This window comes from Amphiprion ocellaris, chromosome 13, assembly GCF_022539595.1.
Source record: "Amphiprion ocellaris isolate individual 3 ecotype Okinawa chromosome 13, ASM2253959v1, whole genome shotgun sequence".
Lineage (NCBI taxonomy): Eukaryota > Metazoa > Chordata > Actinopteri > Pomacentridae > Amphiprion > Amphiprion ocellaris.
In genome coordinates this window covers 34,273,539-34,293,213 of record NC_072778.1, presented here as the reverse complement: position 1 = coordinate 34,293,213, position 19,675 = coordinate 34,273,539, and the positions used below count along the sequence as shown (strand labels likewise).

The following is a 19,675-nucleotide window of genomic DNA, read 5'->3' as shown; positions in this document are numbered from 1 at the left end:
AAAAGATTTGCCAGTAAATGATGTGTTTAAAATAGGGGTAAACATGAAAACACATCTGACAAAATGCCTAACTGTTGCGTGTTCCAAAGAAAATGCAAGTTATATAGTTTAGAAAGATTCTTAACAGTTTGAACAGAGTCCCTTTCTCCTAAAGTGAGTCTATCTGTTGTAAAAAATAATTTAAAATGTAGCATAAAGATACTTGCTGATTGTTGTAAAGCAATTAGACATTCAACTGAGTGAATTATTATTTTGTTCTGCATTTCAGGACCGCAGTGCTTTTAGCAAAACACTCATGAGAGAATGTTTGCATGTTAGAATGACCTACAGATCATCAGCATGTTGGAAAGAATATGCGGACAAACTGATGGTATAAAGTGTACCGTGGTCACCATTTCATTTGGAGTTTTGCATGTTAACATTTGCTAATTAGCACATAACATAGTACAGCTAAAGCTGCTGGGAACGTTAGATAAGTACAGGTCTTGGTCATGAACTAAACTGAAGTTGTGGCCCGATCATGGTGCGAGAGGAAAGAAGTTGATTTCATCCTGAGAGGAATGTGAATGTCTGTAAGAATATTGCATGGCAGCCAATCTAACAGTTGTTGAGACATTTCACTCAATACCTCATTTCACAATCCAAGCAGTTGTTGTCGAGTGATTTCAAAGCGGTGAACCGACCAGCCTGCTCAATAGACTGCAGACAAAGATTAAAATTATTCATTGCTTTGCTGCTTTGCTTTGGTTCTAGTTAATTAAAGAAGAGATTACTTAAAAACTTGTGAATTTTTGAGAGTACAGCACCTTCTCCAAAACCGTTAATCTACCATTAATCCATTTCATACTTGTGTGTACACATTGTGGCATCATTGACACTGAAATGTCAAAGAATTGCTAGAAAGTTAAATTACTCTGTACGACCTGTGACCTAATTCGTACCTTGAAGAGTCTAAAAATGCTCAACTCCAAAAAACATGCTAATATGGTGAAAAGAGCAATATTCGCCATGCTCACCCTCCTGTTTTAACATGTTGGCATTGTGTTAGCATTTATTAGTATTTATAAGTATATTATCAGTAGTACAGAGAGCACAGCTGAGTCTGTTGAAACTTAATGGATCCCAAAACTGCATCCTGTGTGCAAGCCAAATTTCACGTTAATCCATCTGATAGTTCTGGAGGTATTTCACCCAAAACCACCACAAATGGCAACTGTGAGGAAGGAGTCAGAGAAACACCAGTAGGATAAAGTATATCTGCAAATCTGTATAAAACTTCATAGCAATCAATTGAACAATTGAAAATGTGAAAGAGAAGTATTGTCCATTTTCTCATAAAATCTAAATTAAGACTATGATTTGTTAAATTAAGACAAATGTTCTAGATGTGGTATAAAGAAAGACTGTCAGGCTTATTGAGTGCGAAGATCAAACCAATGGAAAAAAAAAACAAAACAAACTCTGATAAGTATCATAAAACAGCATAAAATGACACAGCCTAGATACTGATGACACTGGTTCCAGAAAACGCCTCCTATAATCTTATCCAGTGAGACTTTGGTTTATGACATACAGCAGTGAACATAAAACTGCCACTCCTGGCCCAGCAATAGGAAAATATAAAGGGGTGGGAATGTAATAAAATGTTTCCCAAGCACTTCCAGTAAGCAAAAATGTACATAATGTTTAAAAAAAATCTAATTTGACGAACTGAATGATCTAAGGGTAGGTCAGGGTGTTGTGGTTCCACATAGACCAGATTAGAAGTCCTTACATAATAAATGACATCACCAGCTAATGAATGAATGAGAACAACAGAAGAATTTAATAAAATTTCCTTACTTCTTCCTTTGTCTCATTAAGTTGTTTTTAGGGTTAAGGTTAGGTCTGCGTATTGTTTGAACTCTTTTGTCTGTATATTTTCTTTTATCACTCATTTTTTCCCTCCTTCCAGCACAGAGATGTATTATCAGTGTTTTCTAGCTTCTTGTGGAGGAGAATGCTTAAGGTACTGTGTTTTGTTCACTTCCTCAGGGTTGAGAACATGCGTCTTTCTGGCTGTTTCGGAGAAATAATTGCGGCTCAGTGTGAATGATTTTGTTTTTTACTTGATAATGTGTTCCCCAAAATGTGATAAGTAGCTGTACACAAAATATGTTAACAAGGTTAAAGTCTAGCAGGAAAGGTGAAGATATCCGGGTTGAACCACATAGCTGTTATTCTTTAACCACCTTTTTTAAAATATATATATAAAGGTGACATTATAATCAAAAGACTCAAGTCAATGTAAAATAATTCCTTAAAAAAGGGTCATTGTCGCTATATCTCGCAATGGGAAATCCTTAACAAATCCGTGGATCCAGACTATAAGCCACTTCACTGCCAAAATCTAATGAGGTGGTCCTTGTGTCATTTCTGACCTTCCCTGAAAATTTCATCCAAATCCGTTGGTCAGTTTCTGAGTAATGTTTCACACTGACAGACAGACCGACCGACAGATTCACAGACAAATGTACGCCGATCGTCACATAACTCTGCAGCGTTCCAACCCTACATCTGTTCAAAGGAAACAGTCTGTCACATCAGCAGAGATTTTTGGCCTAAACTTGCAACAAACTGCTACTAGCTAGCTTGCACTAGAGCTAGCTAATGTAGCATAACACTATTAACATAAAGTCAGCTAATTAGCCTTTTAGACCGATAATACACTGATAGACTTTTTTGCTAGTTAGCTGTTGTGTTATTATACTGATGATGATTTTACTTTTTTTTAAAAAAAAAGTGTGATCATTGCCAATTATTTGATTTGATAGGCCCAAGACAAATCACAATTAGAGAGATTAGAACTTTAACATCACTGAAATGACAAAATATCACATTACCAGGATTTTAACCTACATTAGCCAGGAAGTCACAGTAGTTAGGTACCTTGTGGCAAGCTAATATGCTAGCCACCCATAACACACACACACACACACACACACACACACACACACACACACACACACACACACACACACCTATTTCTGTACACAAGTAACAGTTTGTCACATTAGCAGCGATGTTTAGCCTAAATTTGCAAAGAATTCCCATTAGCTAGCTAGTGCTACAACAAGCTAATGTAGCATAGCTTAACATAAAGTCAGCTAATTAGCCTTTTAGACAGTTACTGACACTTTTTACTGCTGGTTAGCTGTTGTGTTATTATATTAGATGATTGTGTACATAATTTAGGCTATCAGAAATCCACAATTGGCAAGTCTAGAATGATTAAGTGGCAAAAAACAAATCTACTTAATTAACTCTAATGTGAACCGTAATTTTAAAAAAATGAAAAAACATTGTATATGTATATCTTCAAAGGAAATTACAGCAGCTTATTTTGTACAGTCGAAAATTTACACCGACATACCTTAAAACTAATTATTTTGTTTTCCTGCCACTAGTAAAACTATATCAATGTTATCTTAAAATTAGTGACGTCAACAGCTTCCAAAAAACGACCCGGAAAGAAAAAGATGTTAGCAGAACGTTTACGGTAACTTTCCCAAAGTTGTGGTTGTTTCCCCTCTTTATCTATTAACTCTCTGAATACTAATGAACGCCTTTCTCACAGGCGAACCTTGAACTTTGGAGTCAGACTGGCACACTTTTTTCTGTCCATTACGGTAAAAATGGCAGCACCGGCGTGTGCTCCCTGCTCTGGAAATACGCAGAAACGGGGGTGTAACGGGGAACTGCACGAACCCAAAACAGCCGCGGGGCCGGGCTGCCGCTGCGTAAAGGAAAAAAGGGGCTTTAACGCACATTTACACGGGTGTTGCAAAGCCATAAACCGGCACAGTGTGTGAACAGGATGTGCTGATAATGTCAGACTCGTATGTTTAGCACCTTTTTTTGCAGCAGTGGTGAAATCCACGGAATGTTCCATAGCGGAACAGCTGACCATAGGATGCCGCACTTAGCCTAACGAGATGTGAGCATTACAAGGAAAATATCAGTGATCAGATGGTTGCATATTAACAATCAGGTAACTACACTCCTCATCTTGTTCTTGCTTTGTCTCGGCTGAGTTTTGAGGCTTCACGGTGCGTTTTTACGGCAGATGGCCAGACTGCTTATTAGGGCTGTCATCCTGCTCAACCTCCAGCCCCTCCTTGTTTTGCTGCTACCGAGTGCGATGTTGTAATGTTTACATTTAGCCAATGTTGCATACGGCTGCTCCGCTCCTTAGTCAGCTATTCATTAGATGCACACTGTGGATGCGTCCAGAATGACCAGATAGGATCCAACACTTTGCAGTGAAGCATCCAACACATACGACATTAGTTATTAACTCTTACTGGACAAATTAGGCCTGATAGGTAGCCCTATTAGGCTTAATGAAGCTTGATAATCACCAGTGCAACCTCACACAGGCTCTTGCAGCTGCATTCACTGGCCTGCAAAAGCATAGCTGCAAAATCTCTCGTGGTAGCAGATGAAGGGTGTTTCTGACTTGATCATGCAAGTGCAATATTACATAACCGGCTGGGTAGTCTACAGTAGGACACTGTGGCCTCCAAAAGCAGACTGTGAGCAACAACAGAGCTGCAGACCTGGAGGAGTCCGTTGTACAACAATAAATCAGTGAATGCATGTTTTAAGTAGGCTCAATCTAAATAATTTAAAGGCACTGAATGTTGTTGTTTTTGAAGGTAGACAGAGGAGAGATGCATCTGTTTCCACGTGATGCTCAGATGTCCCACCAAGATCCTTATGTGGAAAAAAAGTTTGACCTGTTGAAAATTGAAATTTGCACATATTGTGATTTTCAGTGTTGAAAGAAGTAGGCTGAGTAGAAGTGTTATCAGTGACATATTATTAGACGGTTATTGTTGTTACTTTAACGCATATATGCTGAGGTGAAGTTTCAGTTTCAATCGCCTTAAGCTGTAACAATTCAACGCATTATATTTTAACAATGTAGAAGAGATGGCGCAAAGAAAGTACTTCCTCGAAGTACCTGCAAATTGTACTTAATTACAATGATTGTTTGTATGCACCTATTTATTTGACTTTGTTTGTGGTGACCCTGCTACCTCTCGGGGAGCCTGTTGTTTATAAGGCAGCAGTAACAACAGGAACTGCTTGTTTTGATTGTAACACTGTAGCCTGGACTGTCTGGACGTCTGCTGTCTGTGTTTGCTGCGCTCTGATTGGCCGCTGCGCGGAAGGGGGCGTGCCTTCGCCGTAACAATACATTTCAAGGAACACACACGCGCCAAGGAGTGTTTACTGTCGTTGTGTAGCTAACGTTTATTTAGTGGCACGTTTAACGGTATCTCCTGCTCAGGTAGCCGTTAACGGACGCAACGGGGTATTTTTAATTTTTTTACGGTTTCCTGAATCTCAACGAATCCCCCCCCGTAATGCAGCAGTGTGTTAGCTGGCTAACGTTAGCAAGCTAGCTAAAGCCTGGTCCTTCAGTTCGGGGGGTGGGGGGGGGACGCTGTGAGAAGATTGTCGGGGAGGAAGCAGCAGTCGACTGATGGTCCGTTAGCGTCGTGTTTCTGTCGGGAGATGGTGGTCGGTTACGTGCGAGGATAACTTGATGGGACACGACGTTTCTGAGGCTGGAACACCTGCCGTCTCCCCCTCTCTCACCGAGCGAGCAAACTAGCTAAGAAAGTAAGATGCTGGCTGTGTTGTTGCCCAACTCGTAGCTAAACCTTCCGTCTGTGGTGTAGATGTGCAGTGGTCATCTAACATCTGTCCTAACCGTGTGTTAGCACGCTGGCTATCAATATGTGGCTGGTGTGTCCTGCTATGTTGGACAAAGCGTTAGCCTAGCTTTGCTAAAGTTAGCTGCTCTCCTTCAGCAGGGGGCATCTGATTTGCCCTGGCTTTAAGGAACCAGCGGTTGCCACAAAGATATTGTTTCTCATTTTCGCAGCGCAAAGCTTTGCATAATACTTGTGAGAAATGGTGTAATGGTGCAACGGCCTCCTGCAGCTGTATGGTCGCAAGCCGTCCCGCTTACCTACCACGTCTTTTGTTGTTGCTTTGTCTTATGAGCACATGGCTTTCCATGTTTTTGTTCAGGCAGGCTACAGCGACCCCTATTCATTATGTCCCCGAACAGCGTTAATTAGACTGCTGCATTTCTTGAATTAGTAATTAAATAATTCACATTTTTGGCTAAATGCATGTAAAGGTAAAATGTTTGCAATGCCTTAAAATTAACGCTGTAATTAAGAAATACGTATCAGCCAGCTCAGACATGATTGGGGCTTTTAAAATCGGTAATTACAAATGACATGACTGTTATGTTTGTGTTTGTGTGTTGTAAATGCCAAGATCTTCATTTGTGCAATGCTCAACTACACCAGAAGCATACTGTGTTTTGTCTTAGATTTGGTGATAACAACCCCATATGTGTTGTGTTTTCTCACATGGTCGATCTTACATTAATAAAGCAATAATTTACAGTCTTATTGAGATTTTCTGAGTAAGTGATGCAAAACATTTAGTGAAACACCCAGCAGCATATCATCAGATTGAAAATGAAAATGTAGAATTAAATATTATTATCCTTAGAACCTACCAGAATACTTTAAGTATTTTTATTGTCAAAACTTATCCACAATCTGGGGCGAACTGGTCTTGCACACTGACTTTATGTTATGTTAATCTGTGTAGACAATGTTGGCATCAGTTGGAAGTGGTCTGTTACATAAGTACTGTGATTGTAATCTAGGCCATTTCCATTAAATTCTTAGAACGCACAATAAGGTCAGTGAAACAAACATAACAATGAAACGTATAATCCCTGGAGCAAAAACAAGTGCACATGTGCTTCAATAAAATGTGCGGTCACAATCATTGTCTCAAATCACTGATGTCATTTCTCTGTATTCCTATATTTTGAGCAATTTACACTCAGTTAATGCAAAAAAAAAAGGTAAACTGGCTTGCTTCAAAATTTAACCTCAGTGAAATGAATTATAATTGACATTTTCCATTATTGCAGCCTTTAATATATTAGCATATAATTGTGCAGTATAGCAACATATATGATTCCAAGTGAGTGGGTGGTCTGACAGACCTGAAAATCTCAGAATTTTTGATGTAGGAGCTCAAATGTGACGGGCACTGTACACATTTTGCTTAAAATCTGGTATATTCCTGTTGAAAAGCACAGTTACCATGTTTGTTTTATGCTGTGTAGCATGAGGATTGTTAATTTGTCAATTGGTGTGTTTTTGCAGGGTTAAGACAATCAGAGGCAACATACAAGTGCCTCCATTGTACGGTTTCCTTTCCCAGAGTGTGACTCGTCTGCACGACGTCACCAATGCGACCATGGGAAATAGCAGTAAATAGGCTGCCACCAACAGCCCCCTTAAATCCGAGGAGGTTCCTTGGAGAGCCCTGCAACGCCCCAGTGCATCTCAGGAGAAGGTGAGTCTCTGCCCGGTCTTACCTTTAGACATTTCTGCTTTAAAGGCTGCTTTAAATACCTTTTTTGTTGTATAATAACAGATAACATGTTCTTTTTTTGGGGCTGCACAGTGGCGTAGTGGTTAGCACTTTCGCCTTGCAGCAAGAAGGTCCCTGGTTCGCGTCCCGGCTTTCCCGGGATCTTTCTGCATGGAGTTTGCATGTTCTCCCTGTGCATGCGTGGGTTTTCTCCGGGTACTCCGGCTTCCTCCCACAGTCCAAAAATATGCTGAGATTAATTGATTATTCTAAATTGCCCATAGGTGTGAATGTGAGAGTGATTGTTTGTCTTTTTATGTAGCCCTGTGACAGACTGGTGACCTGTCTAGGGTGTCCCCTGCCTTCGCCCGAGTCAGCTGGGATAGGCTCCAGCCCCCCCCGCAACCCTAGTGAGGATTAAGCGGTGTATAGATAATGGATGGATGGATGGATGGATGTTCTTTTTTGTTAAGAATGTAAATTATTCATGATATTTTTGATGGAATAATAGACATACTGAATGAAAAAGTATATGAATTTGCAATCAAGGCCTATGTGGAATAAGCAGCTGTGCATCTGGACTATTGCAGTTAAGAACTTATTCTAAGGAAGCAACATACTATCTCCCTTGCAAAATTTTTATGAAAGATGATATGAACAATCTGTGACTGTTCTTTTATTTATTTATTTTTTGTCCTGCAGCCCACCAGTGAGACGCCAGTGGGGGAGACGAGACAGGCCTGTACTGCACACTTCTCCGGTCCAGGATGAGAACTTCCATCATCTGCTTTTCTCCCAACATCACCAACAGGTTCCTTTAGATGAATCCAGACAGTACAGCCACACCAGCACAGCACCACGCATGCTTCACCCTGCTGCTCACCTGCCCCAGCAGAACCCCATCATGGTGGATCTACACGACCAGGTAACAGAAAACCTCATGGTTAAAATGTTTAGAACATTTGTTAAATATGATTTGCTGCCTTGTCAGACCACATCCATTCCACAGCAATGTACGAATTTAACATGATGCAGGACGTTGTGTACAGGTGTGCGATGAGTTTTTTTAACCAGTAGATTATGGAATTATTTCATCTCCCCTCACCTCTTTTCTTGAAAGATGCACCAGGGATCAGTTCCAATATCATACACTGTTACGACGGTGACGACCCATGGATTTCCCATCCACACCGGGCAGCCCCTTCCAGGGTGCAACACTCAGCAGCTCCCAGCATGCTCGGTAATGTTCAGCGGACAGCTCTCTCTGCTCTGCTGCCTTCCTCCTCCTGTGAGTTTGAAAAGGAAGAGCCCAAATGTCAGTGGCATCCATGTAGCACACCATACCAGCCATGCAATCTGTCACTGTTCATGACTAACCAACAAGCTGCTTGGATTTGTAATTTAGTCTTCATGTTAGCACGATGATTAGAAACATTTAGGCAACATAAAGCAGGATTTTCTTCTACATTTAGTTTATTTTCTTTCAAAACACATATACTTAAGTAATATTTGGTGTTGCTGGAACAGTTGTTGTATTAATCAGACTGGTGTTGTGTCAGTACTGTCAGTGGTGTGGTTTTATGCAATGCATCGCTTCTGTTCACCACATGCTTACAACATGCTTTCATTATAGCTGTCTTATTGTGAATATGAGGAGCAAATTTGCTTTGGTTAGGTGGAGGCTTTTTCAGAATGTTTAGTTTGATACAAATTTGACTTAAATTTATGTCTGTTCTTGTCTGTTCTGTCTCCTCAGCTCATACAGGCATGTACCATGCAACATATACCGGTGTCTTATCAAGCTTTTCCACCCCTGATCTCCAGTGAACATTTTGTATTGCACCCAACCCCATCTGTACCACCCCACCAGCCGCCGCACCTTACTCCTTTGAGCCAGTTTGTCCCTTTACAGCCTCAGCACCCACGCATGGTGAGTAGTCCACTCTACACACATGCCCATTAACAAAAACACAGACGGTGTAAGAATAACTTGTTGGCCCGCATATGTTGAATCTGACAGCAACCTTTTCTTTCTCCTGTCAGCCTCTACAGAGGGTAGAAAATGAAGTTGACCTAAGAGGAGACCAGCACCCATTAGGGACCTTCTCCTACCCTCCTTCTCATCACCCACCAGCGCTGCCTCCTTCTCTCCCTCTACAGTATCTTCCTCAAGAGCCTCTGCATCAGGAGCTTCCCTTCGGAGTGGTAAGATAGCCTGTCAGAGATTCTTAGACCTTTATTTCCCAGGGAAATTGACTTTGCACTTACAACTTTTTTTTAGCCTGACCTATTTAACACGCTCAGTGAGACACATTCACAGCTCGAAGCTATCCAGTACATCTGCATTCTCATACTGCTGGCCCCTGAGCAGCTCCACTGCAGCAGTCTGCGTATAGCCAATTTGCTCAAAGGCACCTAGGCAGCCGTTGTGCGACAGGAGAGTTTCTTACTCAGAAGGGTGATTATAACTAGGACATAAGAAGCTGAGTCAAATTAAATAGATGTTTTTCACAGTTGAAATTATTATCTGTTAAACATAGGTGAAACTAATTACATTAACCGTTGCACTGCATTGCAGTAATGGCTTGAAGGGATAATTAATGGCATCAATACTACATCAGTACTGTCATTTTGGAGCAATAAAGAAACAAGCAATTGACTCATGAAGCTTAGCTGCATTTGGAGTACAAGATGGACAAACATTTTATAAAGAGGAACCAAAAAAAATGTTGACACAAACCAAACACAAAAGTTAATTTTCTAAAGAGTGTCGCTAACTGTGCAAAAATACTATTAATAGGTACTTTTCCAGGAGTGCGATTTTATCAACATGTAAATGCGCTGAGTGACATTTGTTTAAGTCCTGATCTGGATGTGAGAGGGTTAAAAATAATTTGGTTATTAAATGAAATTTCAGTGTTCAGATACTTGTAGCTGTTGATTTTGGCGGAGGTGAGACCTCCATGTTTGCTTGCTTGAACTTCTGTACTTTAACGTGCTAGGTCAGATATACAATTGTGCTCATGAGTTTACATATCCTGGCAGAATTAGTGATTTATTTTTTTGGCCATTTTACAAAGATTATGAATGATAAGAGAAAAGCTTTTTTCACTTATGGTTAGTTAGTGTGTGGGTGAAGCCATTTATTGTCTAACAGCTGTGTTTACTCTTTTTAAATCCTAATGACAACAGAAACTACCCAAATGACCCTGATCAAAAGTTTATATACCCAGGTGATTTTGACCTGATAACATGCTCACAAGTTGACACAAATGGGTTTGAATGGCTACTAAAGGTAACCATCCTCACCTGTGATCTGTTTGCTTATAATCGGTGTTTATAAAAGGTCAATGAGTTTCTGGGCTCCTGACAGACCCTTGCATCTTTCATCCAGTGCTACACTGACATTTGGATTGGACAACTGGATTCTGAGTCATTGGGAAAGCAAAAGAATTGTCAAAGGATCTGTGGTAGAAAGGTAATTGAACTGGAAACTAAAACAGGAAAGGCTTATAAAAATATATCCAAGGAAATGAGAATGCCAATCAGCAGTGTTCAAACTCTAATTAAGAAGTGGAAAATGAGGGATTCTGTTGAAACAAACCACGGTCAGGTAGACCAACAAAAATTTCAGCCACAACTGCCAGGAAAATTGGTCGGGATGCAAAGAAAAACCCACAAATAACTTCAACTGAAATACAGGACTCTGGGAAAAAAGTGGTGTGGCTGTTTCAACATGCACAATAAGGAGGCACTTGAAGAAAAATGGGCTGCATGATCGAGTTGCCAGAAGAAAGTCATTATTCCACAAATGCCACAAAGCATCTCGCTTGCATACAATATGCCAAACAGCACAGAAACAAGCCTCAAAACTTCTGGAACAAAGTCATTTGGAGTGATAAGACCAAAATTGAACTTTTTGGCAATAACCATAAACCATTTGGAGATGAGCCAACAAGGCCGAAGATGAAGGTCCACCATTCCTACTGTGAAACACAGAAGTGGATTGTTGTGAGCTATAAAGGCACAGGAAACTTGGTCAAAATTGATGGCAAGATGAATGCAGCATGTTTTCAGAAAATGCTGGAGGAAAATTTGCACTCATCAGCCCGGAAGCTGCTCATTGGACATACTTGGATGTTCCAACGTGACAACGATCCAGAACACAAGACCAAGTTGGCCTGTCATTGGTTACAGCAGAATAAAGTGAAGGTTCTGGAGTGGATGTCTCACTCTCCTGACCTCAATATCATTGAGCTACTCTGGGGAGATCTCAAACGTACAGTTCATGCAGGAATTTACAGGAACTGGAGGCTTTTTGCCAAGAAGAATGGGCAGCTTTACCATCTAAGAAGATAAAGAGTCTCATTTACAACTACCACAGAAGACTTCAAGCTGCCATTGATGTTAAAGAGGGCAATATACGCTATTAAGAACTGGGCTGTGTAAACTTTTGATCAGGGTCTTTTGGGTAGTTTCTGGTGTCAGTATGATGTCATTTATATGTCATTTTGTGTTGTCATTCATATTCTCTGAAAAATGGCCAAGAAATCATAGATTCTGCCAGGGTATGCAAACTTATGAGCACAACTGTATAGTTAAGCTTAATTCTGACTTGGCAGGCCTCCAACCTTTTCACTACTCACACTGGCGCTCGCAACTAAAAAGTTAAGAAGAAACAGCACAAAATTTCAGAGCACCACTTAAATCTACATGCAACACAAAAAAAATGTGTTGTTCCATTTTAACTGTATTACTGATGAATTCCAATACACATAAAAAAACAATATGCTGTTTTATTTTAAATGAAAAGGTCACAAATTAAAGTAATGCTTTAATAGAAAAAAAATCTGTGAAGTGACAGCACTGTAAGTCCATCAGCGCATCTGTCCCTCCGTAGTTTGGCCTCGTGATTCGTGCTGTTATTGTGCTTTATGAATGTTTCATATTTAAAGGTTGCAGTTGTGCTGGCAGATTAAGTTTTTCCTTCAAATTTTGAGCCACGCTAAGAGCAGTACATAAATACATGGAAGGTCTTTCTTTGCTGTGTTTCACCTACATAATACCTGCTTTTGGTCTGTCTTTTTCAACATGAAATCCATTCCTCCTCTGAACTATAGGCATCAGGAATTTGAGACTGTAGTGACACAGGAGAGAAACAAAATCACTCTTTATCTCACTCTCACAATCATACCTTGATTCTTGCTTCCTCCTGGCATTTCACATTATAGGATGCTGATGTTTTGTTTTGTTTTTTTAAAGAGGAGTACATTTGCAAATTACACTTGTGCTCCTAGTTATAAAAAAGCCCAGAGATGTGACTAAGTGGTTGCAGTGTAAAGCTTTGATTGGATGTTAATTTGAACATTTTACAACTAAGGGACCGGTAATTGTGACAGCATAAACCATTTTCACACACATTACTTCAAAACTCTAATCACCCCGTTGAAAAAGTAATAGTACTCTGGTTAGCATTAAACGTATTTGCTCACATTAGTTTTTATTTTTCCTGCTGCTCTTATTATTATTCCGCCAAGGAATGCTGCAGTGTTATGTGACGATCGGCGTTGGTTTGTCTGTCTGTCTGTCTGTTAGCAACATCACTCACAAACGGACCAACGGATTTGGATGAAATTTTCAGGGAGGGTCAGAAATGACACAAAGACCACCTCATTAGATTTTGGCAGTGATGCAGCTAATAGTCTGGATCCATGGATTTGTTAAAGGTTTCTGAATCATTGCAAGATAGCGGCACGGCGTCACTGTAACCATGACAACAAGTGAACACTACACGATCACGATTGTGATCCTACTACAAATTGACCGCTGCGGACTTATCGGGACTCATCCGTCGGAAATGATAAAAGGAACAGTTGATTAAATTGTGGAGGTGTTTCTGAGTCCCATCAATTCCCGCGCGCTACATGTTTAGGTCGTGCATTTCGGTATCCGTACATAACATACATATACATAACACACACCTGTGCTCAGCGCAAGCTCATTTCTCATCAGTACACAATGAATAAACAAATGTTGCATTTCTACAAAAAAAGCTGCATTTCTGACAATGCCATATGGGGGAATGAACAGCCCCTTATTAGAGCGTAGTGTGCTCTCTGAGTGCTTTTGTAGTTGTAAATCTGCCACATGTTGCATGACGTTAGCTTATAATTCACTGAGGTAACAAATATGTATAAAAGTAATACATACAGTAGCTTTAAAAATCCAGCAACTGCTTCTAAAATTGCATCACATTACTGTAAAACTGTTCTGAGTTTTTCATTTGTTTTACTCCTGTTACACACCGGGAATTTTCAGCTTGGTCCCATTTCCTAACTTGCTATCATTGTCCAGTAAAATGTAAGAAGAATGATCACTTCAATCACAAACATCCATCTTAGAAACTCCATTGATCTGTTTGTTTCTCCACAGCCATATCCCCACATGCTGCCCCGGAGAGTGAGTGGACAGAGATACCGGTTGCAGCAGCCTCTCCCGCCTCCTCCTCCACCTCCATCTTACTACCCAGGCTTCCTCCCGTACTTCCTGTGAGTATCGGAAATAAAATTACCCTTTTTAATGAATCAAAACAGTCTTAATCATGTTGTTGTTTGCTTGACTGTAAAATGTCTGATGTTGATAGTATACGTTTCTGGTCTCCATGATGCAGCTGAGTTAGGGTTAATCATATGTTGCTAGACTGACTTTTTCATCTCTGCTTTTCACAAATGAACAGAGGTTAAACGTAAAGCTATTATGAATTGTTCTCTTTGCTGCTCAGGTCAATGCTCCCTGTGCCTCCAACAGCAGTGGGCCCAGCCATCAGCCTAGACCTGGATGTGGATGATGTGGAGATGGAGAACTATGAAGTTAGTCAATGTGTTAATTGATGGAAAAAATAATTTGATATTTGAATATACATTAAATATTAAATGTTATAGCTGTTTTGGTTGAAAAGAAGTCTCTTGTTTGGTGAGACTTCTCTGTCTCTGGTAATGACAATGGACATTATGTAAAGGTACTGATGGGGTGGCCCTAATTCAACACGTATTCAAGTATTTAGAACAGTTAACAGAACAAGAAGAGCTACATTGTTCACTGTAGATGGTGTCTGACTTTGGTGAATTCATGAAAAAGTGTAGAGACACACATACAGAATATGGTTCTTGATTTTACACCTGGTCAAAAATTCTAGAACCAAGAAATGGCACCGGGCTTCTTTTGTTTTTGACTCTCCTGTGTCTCATATTCTGCTATGTCCCGAAACATCAACAGTACCTTTTCTGTCTGTCTGTCTTTAGGCATTATTGAATCTGGCAGAAAGGTTGGGTGAAGCAAAACCACGTGGACTCACAAAAGCAGATATAGAGCAACTTCCGTCCTACAGATTCAACTCAGAGAATCATCTATCTGAACAAACGCTGTAAGCCCACTCCTCACCCTCAACAGAGCTCCTGTTCCTCCGGTATTGTTGATCTGCATCCTGCTAACTCGTTTCTTTCTTCCCCTCAGGTGTGTTGTGTGCTTTAGTGATTTTGAGTGTAGGCAGCTACTTCGGGTATTACCTTGTAACCACGAATTCCATGCTAAATGTGTGGATAAATGGTTAAAGGTAAGTTGATGTCAGTTTGAATATTTAAACCTTTCAGAAGAAAATCATTGTTTTTTAATGAATACTGCCAAGTATACTGCTTTGTGTTTTTACATGTGATGTTGCTTCCACTTCCAGACCAATCGCACTTGTCCTATTTGCCGAGCCGATGCCTCTGACGTACACCGGGAGGTGGAGTGAGAACTGTCTCTGAGTGCTGAACTGGAAAGCTGCACACACCAGAGTCTGTCCCAAAGCTGGGGACACCTGCCACCTAACCTGCGTCCTCCAGTAAATATAGCTTACCAACCCACTTAGTCCTGCCCCTTCCTAAATAATAAGCAATCCAGGATTGTTTCTGGAGCCTGTTGTACCTCTGCTGTGCTTCATTGTCCGAGTCTCATGAAACCCACTGCCTACTGCAGCCTATAGCCAGAGTTCTGGGATCGCCAGCCAGTTCTTTCTCTGCCCCCTTGTTGCAGATTCCAAAGATTTTTCCCTACAATGCATTATTTGCTGCTTTTGTTTACAGGGTTTCATTTTTACTTAGTGGATTTGGTTGTGGTATTGATGGAAAGTGGGAGTCCTGCATTGGAAGAGATGGTTTGGAAGCCTGGAGGATGGTAGGCTGGACACCTTGTGCAATTAGCAGAAAAATAATAGGAGTGCTTCAGCATGGGTATCTGTGTTTGGAGGCGACGCCTAACCATCAGAGATGCATGTTTGTGTAGGTGTTGGGCAAAGTGACTTGTTAATAATGTATGTTCTGCAATAATGTATCGATCCTTTTTAACAGTTTTACCCCTTATTTGTTTTAGACTTTGACAATGCTATTGTGAAAGTGTGACTTGCTGTGGTTAAATGCAGATTGTGTTAAGCCTGAGGTTATGGACTGCAAGTGACGGGACATGCAACTGCAGGGTATCTCCCACTCTGGAACACAGATCTGTATGAAAGCAGTCATGGATTAATGGACTGCGTCTTTTTGAGGTCATCTGGCATAACTGCACAAGTGCTACATCCACCCTCCACGTCAGCATTGTTCTTCTGGCAAGTGTGTACGCGTGTGTGCATATTGCGTGCGTATGTTTGTCCTGTTCACAGAGCCAATGCATTGTGTAACCACTGGATACAGGGCAGCATGCTAGGATTTGCATGAACTGTTGATTCAGACTAGCAATATTTTAATCAAGCATCGCCACCAAAATTTATCAAATTTTAAGAAAAAGAAGAGACAAAGAAGCATACTAAAAGAACTGCTTGCTTATTCAGAAAGCGCCACGGGGGAAGACTAGCATGTGGTTACACCCTTACTGTGTTTAAAGTATGGGAGGCCTCGTCTGAAGGCTAGCTGATGCCATAGAGCTCTGGAGACCTGTGCAGAAAGCAATATGTGCAGTGAGTGGTGAGTTTTAAATGAACAATTTCTTCCCCTTTTAGGAAGACTGGGCTTTTTATTTCTTTCTTTGTGAGCCAAATCCAATATACAGATATAGCCTACTGTTGAAGATTTCAGATCTGCCTTTTTATGACCTTGACAAGCACAAACCTATTACTAATCCTGAAAATACTTTGTCATTTCCACTTGTTTTGAAAGTTTTGTTTTTTTTTAAAAAAAGGTTTATTTATTGGTTTTATCTTCTAGAGGAAAATACATTGAAGGAAACAGTTGGAGCACTAACATTGTTTGTGTATGGTATGTGTTATAATCTGGTAACTTGGTCAGGTCATTGTCTTAGGCCATGGTAATGGTGTTGTAAAAGAGCAACTGTATGTATAGCTTCAGTGTGAATGCTTTTAGATAAACGTTTGAAGACAGAAGAATGTTGAAAACCCTTGTAGAAGTCACTGGTGACGCTCCACGTTACGCCAGCTGTCTGTATTCGCGGTGATCAGAAGAGGCTTCAAATGACACAGAGCTGGAGTGTTCAGTAGTGTAGAAACACTGTTAGACTTCTAGTTCCCTGCTTGTGTTAACACTAAAAAAAAAAACAAAAAAAAATAGGATATAGTTGGGGTGGGAGGGAAGAGAGCAACAAATGAACTTTTTGCTTTGGATTCACTCTTGTCTCTTAACTGCCCCAGTAAGCACTAACAGGCAGTTGTAACCTTTGCTTTTACACGTAAAGGGATCTTGCCTTTTCCTTTACTTTTGTTTCTTAAGTGAATGTGAGTCTTTGATGTGTGCCACCTTCAAGATAAAAAAAGAAGCCATTTAATAAGTTAAACCCACAGCTTTGAGAATTAACCTATGTGTACATATCTATTCGCTGGCATATATTGTAAGTTTAAAAAAAATCACTCAGGGCCTCTCGGTATATAAAAATAAAGGAGAACAGTCCATTTCGAATGAAAAGGATGCCATGAAAAGGGTATATCTGAATTTAGTTTGGTCGTTTTCCTCAGACCATAAATAATTTAATGTAATCAATTATAATATTCTGTTTTGTCTGAAATAGTAGATATTACATCATTTAAAGACAGGCATGCAAGAAAAAAGATCAGTAAATATGTTAATATTCACTGAAAAGAGGCAATGTACACTGCAACTCATTACAAGTGTATTATTCAAACCTGTTTGACTTTTGTTCTTGTACTCGAACCATATGTTCAGACATAGCAGTTGTGATCCCATTTCTAATTGTGCCGCAGCGCACACTGTCCTACCTAATTCACTCCCAAATCGACTTCAGAGGTGTTTTGCATGACTTTAAAAAAAAAAAAAAGTTAAACAAGTGTGTTATAGTGGAGGGAATCTCAAAATCCGGTGGGGACCTATTTAATGGTGCACAATATGCATGCTTGTCAACCAGATCCCAACTGATTTTTAGCTCTAGTTGGCTTTGGGTTCTGGGGGTTTGGATCTTAACGCTCAGCTGATAACTGCCATGCATTGTACTGCACACATTTGTAATAGAACTGAATGACTACAAGATTTTATTGTGCTAACTTCATTTTATAGAAAAGAAAAAAAACTGGTCTTGAATCCAGAAATTCTTACATACATTGTGTTACTGTTATTGCCCTAACGACTGAAAATTACATGCTCTGAAACTACTGTAGTTTATCAAAAGCCATAGTGAAAAGGTGCTAGATGTTCTGCTTTTAGGTATGAAAACTCACTTGCGTGAATGCAATAGTTTGTCATGGATCCCATGTATTCTTAAAGCATGCTATACCGATACCCCTAAACAATGTCAGTGAAAATCAACATAGTTTAAGGGATTTAAAAAAAAAAAAGAATAAAGTGTTGTCATACTTATTTCAGTGTAGTACTGTACCTGCCTATCAGGCTCTTGCTCTCAGTGTACCAATATCTTAAAATGTATTGTTCACATATAGATACCTTAATTCATGTTAATGTTAGCACTATTCTTTTTGAAGTAAATATTTAATTGACAATATCCAGCTACCCTCTGAAATAAAAAGAGAACCTCCCATTAAGGCCTAGGTAATTTTTAATGACAACTGAGAATAGAGTCTTGTAGTCTTTCTGTTAAGAGTTATTGAATAATCTCACAGCTTGTGTGGTGCAAAAATGTGTTCCAATAAGCAGCTAAAATTTATTTAGGATTTGTGATTGATTGCTCTGTAGATGCCATTTATTGTTTACCAATGATTTTTTGCTGTGGTGGGATAGTGGTTTACTGTTCTTACTCTCCTTGGCCTCTAGGGGTCCTTGCCTGAACACCAGACTACCCACCCACCAACAGAGCCAGGGGCATGTGTTCTGTGTTAGGCAGATATATTTTGCTTTGGTACTTGCACATTTACAGTTACCTCATTTTTTCCATGTTTGTATTGGGGGGTGGGGGGAGAAAACAACTAATATATATTATATATAGGAAATGGTTCTTATTAATGTTATGATTTTTCATTCCATTGGAATCATATTGTTTGTAGCATTTAACATAACTAGTTAGTGTATTATATATACATCTGTATACTGTTTGAAATTTTTAAGATTTGTACTTTTTTTAAATGAAAGTTGCTAGTTATGCTTTACCAAGTAGTGCAATCATATTTTTTTTTTTTATTGTTGTGGCTGATTTGAGAGGGTTGTTCACTAATAAATGTATGATGTATACCAATATCACACTTGTCTCATGTGACTCGGTTAAAATGTAGTACTTGAAGTAATTACTGTACTTTAAATGTCATTTCAGCTCTGAAAACTACCACCCAAAATATCCCACTCATCCTCTAAATGACTTCAGTGTTTCCTCACTCAGGCACATCTCATCACCACATGCAGGTGTCGTATATGCTCAATAAACCCACGTTTTTAAAATGTTTTTAATTTATAGTTGGAAAATTACATCTTTACATGAGCCCATTTAGATGTTACAGGCAAAACAGGCATCTATGAGTAATCACAGGCACACTATGGGCAGACTCGTACTATACTAGAATAAGCCACATGTAAAAGCTGTGGCCTCTGCTCTGTTAAATATTGTATTTTTGAACTTCATGAACTTGAGGCAGTCTGCTTTACATAGTAACCAACCTGCATTTGGTCATTTTATGACACAGATGAGTCAAAAAAAAAAAACAAAATAAGTAAGGTAAATTTGGAGATTTTAAATATCTAACTTATGTACAGGTCATGGCTCATTTTTAACA

General features: G+C 39.7%; 1 protein-coding gene across 3 annotated transcripts; it reads left to right on the top strand.

Annotated features, from left to right (window-relative positions):
• The first annotated feature begins 3,735 nt into the window (after nt 1–3,735).
• Nucleotides 3,736–19,148, top strand: rnf44 (ring finger protein 44). Of its 3 annotated transcripts, none has more exons than XM_023274169.3 (11): nt 3,736–4,030; nt 7,251–7,443; nt 8,164–8,386; nt 8,582–8,749; nt 9,218–9,391; nt 9,505–9,666; nt 13,894–14,009; nt 14,243–14,330; nt 14,763–14,884; nt 14,974–15,073; nt 15,191–19,148. In XM_023274169.3, the coding sequence occupies exons 2-11, from the start codon at nt 7,337–7,339 to the stop codon at nt 15,251–15,253; spliced, it is 1,323 nt and encodes a 440-aa protein (XP_023129937.1). In that variant the 5' UTR covers nt 3,736–4,030; nt 7,251–7,336; the 3' UTR covers nt 15,254–19,148. The 3 variants fall into 3 exon arrangements, with proteins under 3 accessions (XP_023129937.1, XP_023129936.1, XP_023129938.1); XM_023274168.3 differs by lacking the exon at nt 3,736–4,030 and adding an exon at nt 5,220–5,670; XM_023274170.3 differs by lacking the exon at nt 3,736–4,030 and adding an exon at nt 5,221–5,670 and having other exon boundaries at nt 8,582–8,701.
• The last annotated feature ends 527 nt before the right edge of the window (nt 19,149–19,675 follow it).

Excerpts from the sequence above, each read along its gene's own strand:
- rnf44 (XM_023274169.3), top strand. The coding sequence starts at position 7,337 with ATGCGACCATGGGAAATAGCAGTAAATAGGCTGCCACCAACAGCCCCC. Across the intron at positions 9,392-9,504 it reads AGCCTCAGCACCCACGCATG|CCTCTACAGAGGGTAGAAAA; the intron begins GTGAGTAGTCCA and ends TTCTCCTGTCAG. Across the intron at positions 14,885-14,973 it reads CATCTATCTGAACAAACGCT|GTGTGTTGTGTGCTTTAGTG; the intron begins GTAAGCCCACTC and ends TCTTCCCCTCAG.